The sequence below is a fragment of the Hemitrygon akajei genome, chromosome 4 (genome assembly GCF_048418815.1).
Source record: "Hemitrygon akajei chromosome 4, sHemAka1.3, whole genome shotgun sequence".
NCBI classification, from domain to species: Eukaryota; Metazoa; Chordata; class Chondrichthyes; order Myliobatiformes; family Dasyatidae; genus Hemitrygon; species Hemitrygon akajei.
This window is the reverse complement of record NC_133127.1, coordinates 153192019-153208809: the sequence shown is the minus strand read 5'-3', so window position 1 is coordinate 153208809 and position 16791 is coordinate 153192019. Positions and strand designations below refer to the sequence as shown.

General features: G+C 38.9%; 1 protein-coding gene across 1 annotated transcript in view; it reads right to left on the bottom strand.

Moving 5' to 3' along the window:
* atm (ATM serine/threonine kinase) overlaps nucleotides 1-16791 on the bottom strand; it is a 183165-nt gene that overhangs the window by 159565 nt on the left and 6809 nt on the right. Inside the window, exons 2-6 of the mRNA XM_073043637.1 lie at nucleotides 13571-13647; nucleotides 13095-13207; nucleotides 11901-12046; nucleotides 1740-1904; nucleotides 574-739 (exon numbers count right to left, since the gene is read on the bottom strand). Of these exons, the coding sequence (XP_072899738.1) occupies nucleotides 574-739; nucleotides 1740-1904; nucleotides 11901-12046; nucleotides 13095-13207; nucleotides 13571-13647 (667 nt within the window). The remainder of the gene's footprint in view (nucleotides 1-573; nucleotides 740-1739; nucleotides 1905-11900; nucleotides 12047-13094; nucleotides 13208-13570; nucleotides 13648-16791) is intronic.

Sequence of the window (16791 nt, the reverse complement as noted above, 5' to 3'; positions counted from 1 at the left end):
CAAGATATTGACCAAACCCCTTCAAATAAAATCAATGTTGAAATCATTAAAACATAGAAAAGACAGCTGAGGACAAATTTAACCATGCTATTATGCATTATGTGTTTTTTCAATTATTTTGCCATCTTTAAAACTTTATTTTGAATATTAACAATGTATTAAGAAAAATGTTTCCATCAGAATTTAAAATAAATCATGGGAACCCTGTGACAAACACTATGGCACAGACGTGGTACAAATGAGTCATAGATTTCTAAATGGAAACAGGTTCTTCAGCTCCACCTTTCCAGGTCAATCAAGCAGCCTACCTGAGCCAGTCCCATTTGACTGCTTCTGGCCCATATCCCTCGAAACTTTCCCAAGAGGGGAAGAACCCAGATATGAACCAGGGACCTTTTGATCTACAGTCAAATATTCTAGCTACACCCATTCCAAAATATAAACAGTTGTTTTTGGGTATATGTTTAACAAGTGAATAAGCTTATCATAGCATCACCTGTGCGATCAATGGATAATATTAAACTGATGCAAAAGAACTGTCAGTAAAATGTGAAAAGTATACAATCATGATACCTTGCATTCTGCATTGCCTTTGCAAAGAATTCAAACAGTTTGGAGGTCAGGCTCTCTGACTGGAAACAACATCCTCTCACAAGTGTATTAATTATTCTGGCGACAAGAACCCGGTTGGTATCTTTTGAGGGTCTTAGGTACATCTTGAAGTATAAAGTTATTAAATCTAGAAAGATGGAAAATGCTCAACAGTTAATTCTTTAAACCTACAGAGTACCAGCTTTGATTCCAAACACAGATTATTGTGAGATCCGTTTTGGGAATTTTTTAATAAATAATGTGACGAGAAAGTTTCAAACAAAAGCTTAAGGCTCTAGAATTCTGTCACCTGACTGTTCAAAAGACATTTTGATCTTTTATTTTTTATATATAGAGAGAAAGCTTTGATCTGTGCAGATCCCATACACAATCCATTTCACAAGCTGCTAATTCAGTGCAACAAATCACCATAGTATTTGTCTGAAGCTCAAATGAAACAACCACTAAACAAATTACTGCTTTATTACAAGACAGATGCAATTATACAAAGTTCCACCTATGCAAATTGTACTGTAGTTGCTCACTTATGTTCTCCAACCTAACTGAGAATTTTTATCAACAGAAAGGTCAAGGGTACTGGCACATGAGAATCAAGTACACCAAGTCACGTATGATTTCATTCTAATCTTTATTCAAAAACACCAAAGGAATGCCTTGACTGCAATGCAATGCCTTCACTCCTACCTTCCCAACAGGAATTATGGACACTCACATCTGGTAAATGAAACAAGGATGGAAATATCCTCTTGTCTGTGATATGAGTTCTCTCCATAAATGCTGCCTGACCTGACTTCCTCCAGCATTTGTATATGTTGCTCTAAGTTTAGATGGGTCTGGTCTAAAGTACAAAATTAACAGTGTTTGGGCATTTGATTCAGAAGCCACTGGAAAACACTGAGGGAAGTGGGAATAATAGATTATAGGTCTTCCACAAAGTGTTCTTGAAGGTGAGATGAGTCACAATGCTATGGGACTATATGCACTCATCTAATTTCGCCTAATTTGGAAATGCAACACTAGCAGCAACTTCTGACAAAATAAATCACCGCTTTCCAACGTATTTTTCTGAATTATGAATTCAGAATTTATAGCAATCACAGAAAAATATTCACAATTAGAGATAATACCTGACCATTGCTGCTGGGTTATTTCACACCAGTATTTCCGAACTGAAAGAACATCCTTCAGCAGAATACTATTGTAGTCAGCACCATAGGCAGCACAGCTAAATCTACCCTGAAGAATGTCCATGATGTGCTTCAGTAGTTCTTGACATTTCAAACGAGGTCCTCCTGAACAAAAATGATTAATGAATTAGCCTAAAACATTACAAGTACTGTCATCTGAGCAAACCCTTAGTCATATCATAGTTCAAAGTTCACAGTAAATTTTATTATACATGTAAGTCACCACATGCAACTCTGAGATTCTTTTTTCCCGTGGGAATACTCAGCAAATCTATAGAATAATAACTAAAGCAGGATCAATGAAAGATCAAGTAGAGCATAGAAGACAATTGATATAAGCGAATAGCAGTAAATAACCAGAGCATGAAATAACAAGATAAAGAATCCTTGAAGTGAGAGGAGAGCACTAAATAATAAGATAAAGATAACAGGACAGATGAAGCCATAACATTGTTCTCTACAAAGGTACTAAACTACTATTTCATTGTATTACTTGATTGTACTAAACTATGCACAGATTTTACAAAATGAATGGCAGACATAAATGGTCATTGGATTCAAAAGTTGTGCCCTCTCTCACCTGTATCATCAGTGTCTGAAATGGAACAGAAGTAGGTGGCAAACAAAGATCCTTAGATAAACTCCATATTAGGAACATTTCTATTGTGATGTTGCAAATGGACTGAGAGATATGATGCTTCAAAGGTTTGTTTCTTCACACTCATATTTCAAAACCATCTCTTCCAGTTGGCTCACTGGACAATGTATAAACATGTAGATTGCTTATACCAAAGGGACACAATAAATCATGATCACGTACGTTAGGTTCTAACTTTGAGAAATAGGATCCTAACATGGAAGCTTAATTTCTGTTCCAAACATTTTGTGAATACTCTAACAGGTCTTGGGCCTAGAGCTGGTAAATAAACTAAACATTAGCACAGAATGATGTGATCAATGTTGTCAAAAATTGAGAGAGATAATGTAGCAATCATAGCATATGTTAATTTCAGTTTTGTAAGGCAAGGACAGAAACCTGGCAGGAGATCAAGGAAAATATGAAGAAAAGCTTAACTTATGCAGCATCGTTAGACGCAGAAATGCATTGCCTGCCCATGAGATGGAAGCAGGTTCTACTGGGGCCTTCAAATGAGCCAAACAGCCTCCATCTGTGGCTGCAGCAACCATTTTATGATTCCTTGAAACTGTAGTTATGAGATTGGGAGGAATATGGGAATATAAACACATTCCAAGACCTATGAAAGTTTGGAACCTTAGGATGCAGATAATTATTTTTATTAATGTATTATTTGCACAATTTGACTTCTTTTGCACATTGGTTGTTTGTTAGTCTTTATGCATCATTCTTCATTGATTTTATTATACCTATTTATTTTCCTGTAAGTGCCTGCAAGAACATTAATCTCCAGGTCACAGATGGAGACACATACAAACTTTGATAATACATGCACTTTGAACTTTGAATTTTGATTGGCTTTCAGTTCCATTAATTGCTCCAATACTGTTTTTATTTAAATCTAATGTTGATCTCTCTGTTTTTCATTTATTCAAGGCCTGCACTTTGAGTGTTGACTTGTGTGAAAACTGGCGAAATATTAATTCAATTTCTCTGCTATTTCTTTTTAATTTATCTCACCTCTGTAAGGGACTCCTATTGAGTGCTATTACAGGTGGCCCCCGTTTTTCGAACGTTTGCTTTACGACAGCTCGCTTTTACAAAAGACCTACATTAGTTACCTGTTTTCACTAGCTGAAGAGTGTTTTCACTTTTACGAAAAAAGGCAGTGCGCCCCGAGCAGCCAAGCTCCTCCCCTGGAACTGCATTCTAGCCGGCATTGCTTAAACATGTGCCTGTGAGTATCTGTGCTTTATGTCGATTTATTTTGTGCATCCGTTAGCAAGATGAGTTCTAAGGTATCAGAGAAGCCTAAAAGAGCTTGTAAGGGTGTTACACTTAGTGTAAAACTATACATAATTAAGCGTTTCGATCGTGGTGAATGAGGTAAGGACATTGTCCACGCGTTGAACTTGCCTGCGTCCACCATTTGCAATATTTACACGCAGAGAGAAAGAATCTTGAAAGCTGCCGATATTACTGTTGGTTCTGCTCAGAGCAAAGTGGTCTCTTTTAGTTGGCATTCAGTAATGGATAAAATGGAGTCTATTGCTTGAGTGGATTGATGGGTGTACAAAGTGTGATGTTCTGCTAAGTTATCTTAAACTTAAGGAGAAATCAGTCAGTCTTTTTAATAAGCTGAAACAGAAAGCACTGGACGATGGTGATGGAAGTGTTGCAAAAGTGGAATTTAAAGGTAGTCATGGGTGGTTTGATCGGTTTCTGAGGCGAGATGACACCCCAGTCTCCTGTAGCTCCCACCACCCCAACCTCCGACGACTCAGCCTAACACACCATCATCAGTGTGCTCACTGTCTTCCTGATTCTGGTAAGTGAAACTACACTGTACATATATTATTTCTTCTTTATATAGGCTGTGTATTTTTATGTGTTACTTGGTATGATTTGGCAGCTTCATAGCTTAAAGGTTATTAGAGAGAGTGCTTCCGCCGAGACAGTGCTGCAATGATTGCAGAAAAGTATTTCTACTTTATATAGGCTGTGTATTTATTATATCATTCCTGCTTTTACTGTATGTTACTGTTGTTTTAGTTTTTATGTGTTATTTGGCATGATTTTGTAGGTTTTTTTTGGGTCTGCGAACGCTCACAAATTTTTCCCATATAAATAAGCGGTAATTGCTTTTTCACTTTACGACATACCAACTTACGAACCATTTCATAGGAACGTTCTACCTTCGGATAGCGGGGGAAACGTACTCACTTTCCCTTTTTTTAAAACTATACGAGATTTTACTATTTTGCTTTGCACTAGATTCTCATATTCCACATACCTCCCCTTCTCAATTTATTGGTTTTCTTCCTTTGGATTTCTCTAATTTTCCCAAAGGTCAGGTTTACTGCTCTTTATGGCAACATAAACATTTTCTCTGACACATGCTGCATTGTGGAGACTGCAGTAACCATGGCCAGCTTCTTAAAATAACTTGGCTTTGACTCCGCTTCCACTCTCACCATCTGTATTGTGTAGTAACCCAATATCCCTAAGAACACTTTCTACACTATCTTTCTCCGCTGATGTCTGATCATCAAATCCTACCCCTTTCTCTGATATCCCATATTTTCTAATCCATGAGCCTTGCAGTCAGAAAAAAGTACTGCACTCTGACACTATTCACGTGCCCTCAGATTGGAGGAGGCATAGCAAAGGAGGAACTTGGTTGTGAATGCCAAACCCAATCAATGTGGAAGTGTTGTATCCAAATCTTATTAGCTCACAGTGTTACGTAAAATTGAAAATAAATAAAATTTGCTGTTTCGTTTGCATGAGCCTTGTCAATCCTCACATCGAATGTTGTTTTCATCTGTTAAATAATAGTGGGTCACTTTTGCATCATCAATAATATAGCTTAATATGAGAGAAAAATACCTTGAAGGAACACGTTTTTGCTTATAACATAGAATTCAATGGGAAAAGTGGGGGGGGGGGGGGCGAGGATCACATTACAGAAAATTGTAATATAAATGGCTTTCAAGGAATACAGGAGTCACCCGTAGAAGTTGTTATATGACAGCCTTTGGTCATTTAATGCCACATCTTTCAATGTAATTTCCTTCTCCTATACATAAAAACATTGAAAATAGGTGGAGTAGGCCATTCGGCCCTTCGAGACTGCACCACCATTCAGTATGATCATAGCTGATCATCCAACTCAGAACCCTGTACCTGCTTTCTCTCCATACCCCCTGATCCCTTTAGCCACAAGGGCCATATCTAACTCCCTCTTAAATATAGCCAATGAACTGGCCTCAACTGTTTCCTGTGGCAGAGAATTCCACAGATTCACCACTCTCTGTATGAAGAAGTTTTTCCTCATCTCGGTCTTAAAAGGCTTCCCCTTTATCCTTAAACTGTGACCCCTCATTCTGGACTTCCCCAACATCGGGAACAATCTTCCTGCATCTAGCCTGTCCAATCCCTTTAGAATTTTATACGTTTCAATAAGATCCCCCCTCAATCTTCTAAATTCCAGCGAGTATAAGCCTAGTTGATCCAGTCTTTCTTCATATGGAAGTCCTGCCATCCCAGGAAAAATCTGGTGAACCTTCTTTGTACTCCCTCTATGGCAAGAATGTCTTTCCTCAGATTAGGGGACCAAAACTGTACACAATACTCCAGGTGTGGTCTCACCAAGGCCTTGTACAACTGCAGTAGAACCTCCCTGCTCCTGTACTCAAATCCTCTTGCTATGAATGCCAACATAGCATTTGCCTTTTTCACCGCCTGCTGTACCTGCATGCCCACTTTCAATGACTGGTGTACAATGACACCCAGGTCTCGTTGCACCTCCCCTTTTCCTAATCGGCCACCATTCAGATAATAATATGTTTTCCTGTTCTTGCCACCAAAGTGGATAACTTCACATTTATCCACATTAAATTGCATCTGCCATGAATTTTCCCACTCACCTATCCAAGTCACCTTGCATCCTCTTAGCATCCTCCTCACAGCTAACACTGCCGCCCAGCTTTGTGTCATCCACAAACTTGGAGATGCTGCATTTAATTCCCTCGTCTAAAGCATTTTAATATATATTGTAAACAGCTGGGGTCCCAGCACTGAGCCTTGTGGTACACCACTAGTCACTGCCTGCCATTTGGAAAAGGTCCCGTTTATTCCCACTTTTTGCTTCCTGTCTGCCAACCAATTCTCTATCCACATCAATAGCATACCCCCAATACCATGTGGTTTAAGTTTGCACACTAATCTCCTGTGTGGGACCTTGTCAAAAGCCTTTTGAAAATCCAAATATACCACATCCACTGGTTCTCCCCTATCCACTCTACTAGTTACATCTTCAAAAAATTCTATAAGATTCGTCAGACATGATTTTCCTTTCACAAATCCATGCTGACTTTGTCCGATGATTTTACCGCTTTCCAAATGTGCTGTTATCACATCTTTGATAACCGACTCTAGCATTTTCCCCACCACCGATGTCAGACTAACCGGTCTATAATTCCCCGGTTTCTCTCTCCCTCCTTTTTTAAAAAGTGGGGTTACATTAGCTACCCTCTAATCCTCAGGAACTAATCCAGAATCTAAGGAGTTTTGAAAAATTATCACTAATGCATCCACTATTTCTTGGGCTACTTCCTTAAGCACTCTGGTATGCAGACCATCTGGCCCTGGGGATTTATCTGCCTTTAATCCCTTCAATTTACCTAATACCACTTCCCTACTAACATGTATTTCCCTCAGTTCCTCCATCTCACTAGACTCTCGGTCCCCTATTATTTCCAGAAGATTATTTATGTCCTCCTTAGTGAAGACAGAACCAAAGTAGTTATTCAATTGGTCTGCCATGTCCTTGTTCCCCATGATCAATTCACCTGTTTCTGACTGTAAGGGACCTACATTTGTCTTAACCAATCTTTTTCTTTTCACATATCTATAAAAGCTTTTACAGTCAGTTTTTATGTTCCCTGCCAGCTTTCTCTCATAATCTTTCTTCCCTTTCCTAATTAAGCCCTTTGTTCTCCTCTGCTGGTCTCTGAATTTCTCCCAGTCCTCAGGTGTGCTGCTTTTTCTGGCTAATTTGTATGTTTCTTCTTTGGACTTGATACTATCCCTAATTTCCCTTGTCAGCCACGGGTGCACTACCTTCCCTAGTTTATACTTTTGCCAAACTGGGATGAACAATTGGTGTAGTTCATCCATGCGATCTTTAAATGCTTGCCATTGCATATCCACCATCAACCTTTAAGTATCATTTGCCAGTCTATCTTAGCTAATTCACGTCTCATACTTTCAAAGTTACAATTCTTTAAGTTCAGAACCTTTGTTTCTGAATTAACTATGTCACTCTCTAACTTAATGAAGAATTCCACCATATTATGGTCACTCTTACCCAAGGGGCCTTGCATGACAAGATTGCTAACTAACCCTTCCTCATTGCTCAATACCCAGTCTAGAATGGCCTGCTCTCTAGTTGGTTCCTCGACATGTTGGCTCAGAAAACCATCCTGCATACATTCCAAGAAATCCTCTTCCTCAGCACCCTTACCAATTTGGTTCACCCAATCTATATGTAGATTGAAGTCACCCATTATAACTGCTGTTCCTTTATTGCACGCATTTCTAATTTCCTGTTTAATGCCATCCCCAACCTCACTACTACTGTTAGGTGGCCTGTACACAACTCCCATCAGCATTTTCTGCCCCTTAGTGTTATGCAGCTCTACCAATATCGATTCCACATCCTCCAGGCTAATGTCCTTCCTTTCTATTGCGTTAATCTCTTCTCTAACCAGCAACTCTACCCCACCTCCTTTCCTTTCCTGTCTATCCCTTCTGAATATTGAATATCCCTGGATGTTGAGCTCCCATCCTTGGTCACCCTGGAGCCATGTCTCTGTGATCCCAACTATACCATATTCATTAATAACTATCTGCAAATGGTTACGGATGAGGAGCAACTCTGATGGGCAGAAGGGTACAGAATCGCCAATGCCCGCCCCCCCCCCCCCCCCTTTTTGAGAATCGCAAGATCGCTATTATTTCGGGTCTGATACCCAGGAAATGAGAGAGATACACATCATGTCAGTAAAGAGAGAGAGACAATGCCAGAATACACAAGGTGGAATGTCTCCTATTGACAAAGAGAGAGATTACTGCTATTGTCTCTTGAAGGAGGAATTGTGTATTGAGTACTGTACTATTCATTGAAACCGCTCTGGGGGCAGCCAGAGTGGTCTGGTTGAGGGATTGCATCATCCCAACCTGATTGACATCTGAGTGGGGATAAAAAGTCGGGTCTGGGGAACACCCCTCAGACGCACCAGGAGAGACGCTACGAGACCGATGGGGGCTTGTGTGTGTGTCCACCCTTGCCTGGGTGACGAGTCCTCCAAGGAACGGTCTAGCTAAAGGACGGATACGGATCAAGATCGTACAAGGAAAGTCGGCAAGTTTTTCTCTCTCTCTCTCTCTCTCCAGCAATTGCAACACAGTGATCAACAACGACTGCAGCCTGTATGAACTGAACTGAACTTCATATTTCCATCGGACAATTCATTATCCCCTAGACAACGATAGAGCTTATTTCTTATGGATTATTATTATACCCGCACTTATAGGTTTAGTATTGATGACGTATATTATCTGTATATTTGCATTGATATTATTTTTGTGTATTTTTACTAATAAATACTGTTAAAAATAGTATCATCAGACTTCAACAGCTACTCCTATCTTTGCTGGTAAGACACCCAGTTACGGGGTTCGTAACAACATTCAATTCATCCACCTTGTTACGAACGCTCCTTGCATTGACACACAAAGCCTTCAGGCTTGTTTTTACAAGCCCTTATACAATTACGTTGAAACGTGGCCCTTTTTGCTTTTTGCCCTGGATTTGCCTGCCTGCCACTTTTATTTTTCACCTTACTACTTTTTGCTTCTACCCTCATTTTACACCCCTCTGTCTCTCTGCACTTGTTCCCATCCCCCTGCCACATTAGTTTAAATCCTCCTGAACGGCAGTAGCAAACGCTCCCCCTTGGACATTGGTTCCAGTCCAGCCCAGGTGCAGACTGTCCTGTTTATACCGGTCGCACCTCCCCAAGAACTGGTTCCAATGCCCCAGAAATTTGAATCCCTCCCCCTTGCACCAGTTTTCAAGCCACGTATTCATCTGAAATATCCTCCTATTTCTACTCTAACTAGCACGTGGCACTGGTAGTAATCCAGAGATTATTACCTTTGTGGTCCTACTTTTTAGTTTATCTCCTAACTCCCTAAATTCACCTTGTAGGACCTCATCCCGTTTTTTACCTATATCGTTGGTACCTATGTGCACCACGACCACTGGCTATTCACCCTCCCACTCCAGAAAGTCCTGCAGCCACTCAGAGACATCCTTGACCCTTGCACCAGGGAGGCAACATACCCACCTGGAGTCTCGTTTGCGGCCGCAGAAACCCCTATCTATTCCCCTTACAATCGAATCCCCTATCACTATAGCTCTCCCACTCTTTTTCTGTCCCTCCTGTGCCGCAGAGCCACCCATGGTGCCATAAACTCGGCTGCTGCTGCCTTCACCTGATGAGACATCTCCCCCAACAGTATCCAAAACAGTATATCTGTTTAGGAGGGAGATGACCTCAGGGGACTCCTGCACTACCTGCCTACCGCTACACTGTCTAGTGGCCACCCATTCCCTTTCTGCCTGTGTAGCCTTTACCTGCAGTGTGGCCAACTCACTGAACGTGCTATTCACGACTTTCTCAGCATCGCGGATGCTCCAATATGAATCCAATCGCAGCTCCAGATGCTCAATGCGGTCTGCCAGAAGCTGCAGTTGGACACACTTCCTGCACACATAGTCGTCAGGGACACTGGAAGTATCCCTGATTTCCCACATGCTGCAGGATGAACAAACCACGGGACCGATCTCAGCTGCCATGACCTACCCAATACTTGCCTCAACTTTTGAAACGTTCTCCTTTTAAAGGAACTTAACCCAGCCTTACCTCACTTGGAGTGAAGCTTGTTCTCAACCTCTGCTCACCGAAGCCTCTGGAGACAAAGCCTTCCTACTCTCTCCCTCTGCTCCGTCGCCCGCTACAACGTCACCCGCTCCGTCAAACTGCTCTCTTTTAAATACACCTACCAATACATCTACCATAACTCACATTTCATACCTTACCATTTTCCTTTGTCTGGATTTTAAGACCCTGGTTTTACAATTAACTAAATTACTTTTAATGACTCTTATGCACATTTCAACAATTTCTCTCCTCCTCGCTCTCTCTCCCACAGATAAGATGCATTTGTGTTCAACAATATATTGTTTACCAACTCCACTCAAAATTGATTTATGATTTTTAGAGATAAGATCTATTTTCTCTACTGACTTAAGGACTATCCTCTTCCTTTTTATGTCCCCTATAGCTTCTAAGTTAACTATTTTTAGACTATATTTTCCAATGATGGACACGTTGGAATTAGGTCTCCCTAATAGCTTTATTTTTATTTGTTGCATTATATCACTTTATAGGTGTGACATGTATTCAGATGTCTTCAATTTTGTCTATTTACCATTTCGCCATTCTAGATTGGAGTTACTTCATTATATTTTTATGCTTTGTATATTGCTGATGAATTCTGATCAGTTAACTACACTATGCTAATACCTTGTCTTTTCTCAACTTTGTAAATTTTCCCACACCATAACCCTTTCTTCACAGCACAAGTGATTTGTTAGGATACTGCTCTCAGCCCGATATAAGTAAACCTTGTCCCAAAGGTACAACTCCCTTTTTCCTTAGTTCTAGTACCAATCACGATCTGTTACTCCCACAATTATTTTGAGCGATCCATTCTACTCTCACAAAGCAACAAAAAAATGTGCTTCTGCAAATGCACCAAAACAACAGAAATTATCCCAGCTTTTATCACACTGCATTCAAAATTCCAAGTCTTGACTCAAAAATAAATATCATGAAGTATGGTGGCTTTGAAATTTTAACAACATGTCAAAGAGTAAAACAATGTAACATGGAAGAAGAGAGGAATAGATACCAAAAATACAGTTTAATTGCAGTTAACCTTGCAAAAATAATTTTAATCTTTGTAACCATAATTATATTCCAAATCTGAAATAAAATTTTGTTACAATATAAATGAGATGCAGTCATTTCAGGTAACAATAGATTGAATATTTTTAAACATAACACACAAAACCAAAACTTGAGAGCTGCTAAGAGGCAAATGCAAGTTTTATTTGGAAATCAATTCAGGAACAACCGTTTCCTCCAGTCTGTCTAGAGAACTATATTTGTACATCTTTTTTGAATAGGAACTAATATACAGGCAGCATAAGATGAGAAAAATGCAAATAAATACAGTTCATGCCATTTTAATTGTATGATTAAATTATATATTTGTTTTTTTTTATCATAAAACAAAAAGTTGATTTGGAAAATACTTTAAATGCTCACTTTTGTTAGCCCAGCGGATGAAGTTTTTCATGATATTGCTAATTTCTTGCATTTTCTTTTGCCGATTGGCTTGAGTTGTTGCTGACACATTTGGATTGGCTGCCTGAAGACATTCAGTCTCTTTTTGGATGTACTTTTGCAGAAACCTTATAAATAAATATTGAAAGTAAGTAAAAAGTCAATGATGGAACATTATTGTTTTAAATTTTATTAAACAAGCCTCTATACTAGTATATACAATATAACAACATTTTCATTGCCCCAACCCCATTGGAGGAAAATGAAACAAAAAACAGAAACCTAACCTGTTTTGAAGAAAGGTCTTGGCCCAAAACCTCGTCTGTTTATTATTATTCATAGATGCTGTCTGGCCTCCTGAGTTCATTCAGCATTGTGTGTGTTGCTTAGATTTCTAGCATCTGCAGATTTTCTCGTGTGTGACCTAACTGAATTGACTATTCAAAAAAGCTTTGTACAGAACTAGTCAGAGGCTGGATATCCTAAAGTGAGAAACTTAGCACCTCACTCTCGACATCCAGACGTCACAAATCACGACTCTGATGCAGTATTATTCACTAACCTGGATGAGTAACCTGAACACCACCTGGGATGTTCAACACTCTCTATAACAAAGCTTGTCAACTCACCATCTAGGATAAAGCTTGTCTAGCTTTGACATAGGTACCTCAGCCACTTTTAAAATTGAAATCCACCTTGTTGAACAGCAGCTACATAGGGACACACTACTTGCAGTTTCCACTCCAAGTCACATGGCATCTTGGCTATTGCCATTCCTTCATTGCCACCAGGTAAAAATAGTCGATACCTTACCTGATAGCATTGGACTGTAGAAATCAACTCATTGCCATCTTCTTAATGGTAATTAAAGATGGGCAATAAATCCTTGCCTTTGCAGGAAACTAACAGAAACGGCCACTGTTCTAAATCAGTGCAATATTAAGTATGGCAATACAAATAGTTACTTTCTTTTATGTTTCAAAAATAACTGATAATACGTAAAGTCCTCCGCTTTCCTCAAAATATGGATATTATAGTTTCTCATACGTACATGAAAGAGGACAAAAATAAACATATAGGTTATAGAGAGCTTTAAATTACTTGCAAAAGTAACAGCAAAAGGTTAGAAGTATTTTGATAGCTAGTTAGATCATTTATTATATGTGGCACTTTTACCTGAAAACTGTATCCCAGTTTAATTGTTTCGAATGTCTTGATTCAGAATTTCGATCCAACTGCTCTCTAGTTTCTGGCATCCGAATAAGGCGTTTAAATTTATCTATTTCTTTCTTTAAAAAAATACAAGAATTATTGTAATACACAAATTATAACAAGTGAATTAAAGAGTTGAAAATAAAATCCGGAAATATGGGCTCGCTGTGTATGTTAATCATTGTTAGGGAGTAAAGCTGTTTCTCTTATCTTCTTTTCCTGCAGGTGTTAAGATAAGTAGAAGAAACCGATAACAAGAATGAGATAACAACAACAAATAAAAGTGAGAGGTGTCACTACAGGTAGACAAGATAGCATTGATACAGTGCAACAAAAAATAACATTCAAAGCCTGGTTATCACTGTGAAAATAGTCGTCGTTTTTAGCACTGATTATTGCCACAGTACTGGTTCTAAAAGTTTACAAGGTACATTTATTACCTTTCTCTCAGTAGCTTTGTCATTGTCAAACTGACGACAACAGAGGAGCAGCTCCTGAAGTGCAAGGCTCATGGTTCCTTTGAAAGTAAATTGAAAGAAGCCCATAAAATCAAACATGTACATCTGCAAAAATCCATCGCTCTATACAAAGACTTTATATATAGCAACAGGAAGTGCATTTCTATAAACACTGCAGCAAACTGAAAATCGATGCAAAAACAGGAAGGCTGAAAGGACTCAGCTAGTCAAGCAAAGAATCACATTCTGGGGTTGTCTCTGATTGGCTAAGTTCTTCCAATATACAATTTTACGTATTTCAGATTCTGGAGTCTGCAGTATTATTTGTTTTCCTGAAAATTCACTGCAGCTCACCATGATACAGGTGTTGTTTTCATTTCAGGCAATACTGCTATAGAAATATTATGTTACAGTTTGAAGAAATGCTAACTAGGTATATGGATATTGAATGTTTCTGACTTTTTAAAAAGTTTATATGTATGCAATAAAAATAAGAGAATGATGTGAAAGCCAAGCAAAACTTTATCAGAACTCCCACAGATTATTGATCAGAAAGTTTAATTCTTTAATCCCAGAGATTCTGAACACTTCCAAGACTTCATGTTTTATTTCTAATATCGCTTATCTAGTTAATCAAATGCATCATTCTAGTTTTCTTTGTCATACTCCATACTCCAAAATTTAACATACACTCATTGTTTGAGTTGAAAGCCTGTTTATTTTTACAGAATATAACACAAACTTCTGTGATCTGCATTGTATTTAAGATCACAGCCCTATGTATAAATCTGACATGATTTGATAACATTCATTGCGTCCAAACTGGAATTCATCAGTGGAGTGGTTTTAATCCAAAAAAATCATGGGGGGGGGGGGGGGGGAAGATAGCAAATTGGCTGGATGACCCAAAAATCCTGAAGAACTTGATTCCTTTAGCACAATTCCTTCGCAGCAATAACCTCAAATGACATGTATCCAAGCAAGAGCTGGCCAACAACATTACCATATGAGGAATAATCAATTCTCCCTGAATATGAATCTGATTACCCTAGGAACCAGTTTATCATTGTACAGTAACCACTGCACAAATTCTTCCAGACATGAGGAAATGTTTGAGATAGAAGACAACATAATATCCTTTTACAGTCTTAGATAATGACCAGTGTTTTTATAATTACACTGTCTTTATCTGATGTCTAAGAAACCCTTTTGAAATAATGTCATTCACATCAAGTTGCATCATCAGTGCAAAATTTTCGTGAACTAACATGACACAAAAAATACAACTTTTTCTACTTCCTCTTTTGTCTAGTAACTTCATTCACAATATTCTATCTCTATTCATGTTTTCACCAACCAATCAAACTCATAGTGCTTTCTATTCAAATGATTAGAACCATATTGCCATCTGCATTCTCTATAGCAAAAGATAATTGTTCTGTACTTAAAATCATAACAGTTTCTTCTTGAATGGGCTAGTATCTTGGGTGAACTGAGAAAAAGATGAAGGTTATTTTGATTATTAATGAACTCAAAATTATTTTATCTTAAGCCTAAAGGAAATAACCAGGATAAGTTGACACAATGAAACCAACTGAACAGAACTGCTACTGGCATTTCAAATAAATACAGTGGATTCCAGTGAATTGGGCCATCAGTTAATCAGGGCAGCCACTTAATTGGACCAACTCTTAAAAAACAAAAATTAACCAAGAAAATGGCTGGGACTCTCTTTATTTGTGACACTGATGCCTTTTAATTGGAACAGAAAAATGTTGATGAACAGTTTCTAATTAGCGTTAGTCATGTGCAGTAGTGTGAGCCATTAGACTTTACACAGTGTGTGTACATCAGTTGTGTGTGTTTGTGTTCAAGCAGCAGTGATTTTTGTCACAAATGGTTGGTGAGAAATAAGCAGTAATAAATTCAGAACTGTTTTGCTCAGTTTTCTAGCATTCAGTCTTGGAGATGCCAGAAATGATTTCACTACTTCAGCAAGTTATGAACTACGAAGAATTTGAAGTTATTGACAATCATCTTGAATGTTACAATGAAAGTGAAGAGTTGAAGGATGTAATTGTCCACAGGATTGCATGAAGATAGTCCATTATCTGCACTAGATACACTCTTTGTTCATTTAATCAATAAAAAGAACGTGGCAGCATATGTTGGATAATTCATCCATCAATAACTGTTAGGAACTAGATAGATAAATACTTTGATTCCAAAGAAATTTACAGTGTCACAGTAGCATTATAAGTGCACAGATATAAATATTGGAAAAGTAGAAAGAGTAAGTTACCTCAGTCTAACATCACTTCCCTAGACTCATTATAGAGCCTAATGGCTGAGGGTAAGAATGGCCTCATATAGTGCTCTTTGGAACAGTACAGTTGTGTTAGGCTATTACCAAAAGAGCTCTTCTGTTCAGCCAAGGTGGCATGGAGATGAGAAACATTGTCCAGAATTTCCAGGATTTTCTGTAGGTCCTATGTTCTACCACAGCCTTCAGTGTGTCCAGTTTGACTCCTATAAGAGACAGTCTTTCTAATCAGTTTATTCAACCTGTTAGCATCACCCGTGTTGATACCATTGCCCCAGAACACCACTGCATATAAGACTGTACTGGCGACAACAGACTCACAGAACATGTGAAGGAGAGGCCTGCATACCCCAAAGGACCTCAGTTTCCTCAGAAAGTAGAGGCGAGGTATGGCTCTTCTTGTACACAACCTCTATGTTAGTGCTCCACTCATCTGTCATCCATTCCTCCCCCTCCTAAAGGTCCTCACTATATCCATGTCCTCAACATCAATAATAACAGGGAGCAACTAATGTTGAGCTAAAGATGATTCAGCCAGCTCCATTTGACAAAGACCTCCACCAGGGCCCTGTATTCATTTTCCTGTCCTCTTTTCATACATTCAACTATTGCTGAGCCATCGGACAATTTCTGCATATGATATGACCTCAGTGTTGTATCTAACGTTTGAGGTACACTAGGTAAACAGGAAGGAAACCAATACAGTCCCCCATGGGCCCCCAATGTTGCTTATAGCCATGTCTAACACATAGCTCTGAAGCCACACATACTGTGGTCTGCCAATCAGGTAATCCATTATCAAGGATACAATGGAAGTGCCAATCCGCATGGAACGAGCTTTTCCCCCTGCACTGAGGGCTGTATGGTATTGAAGGTACTT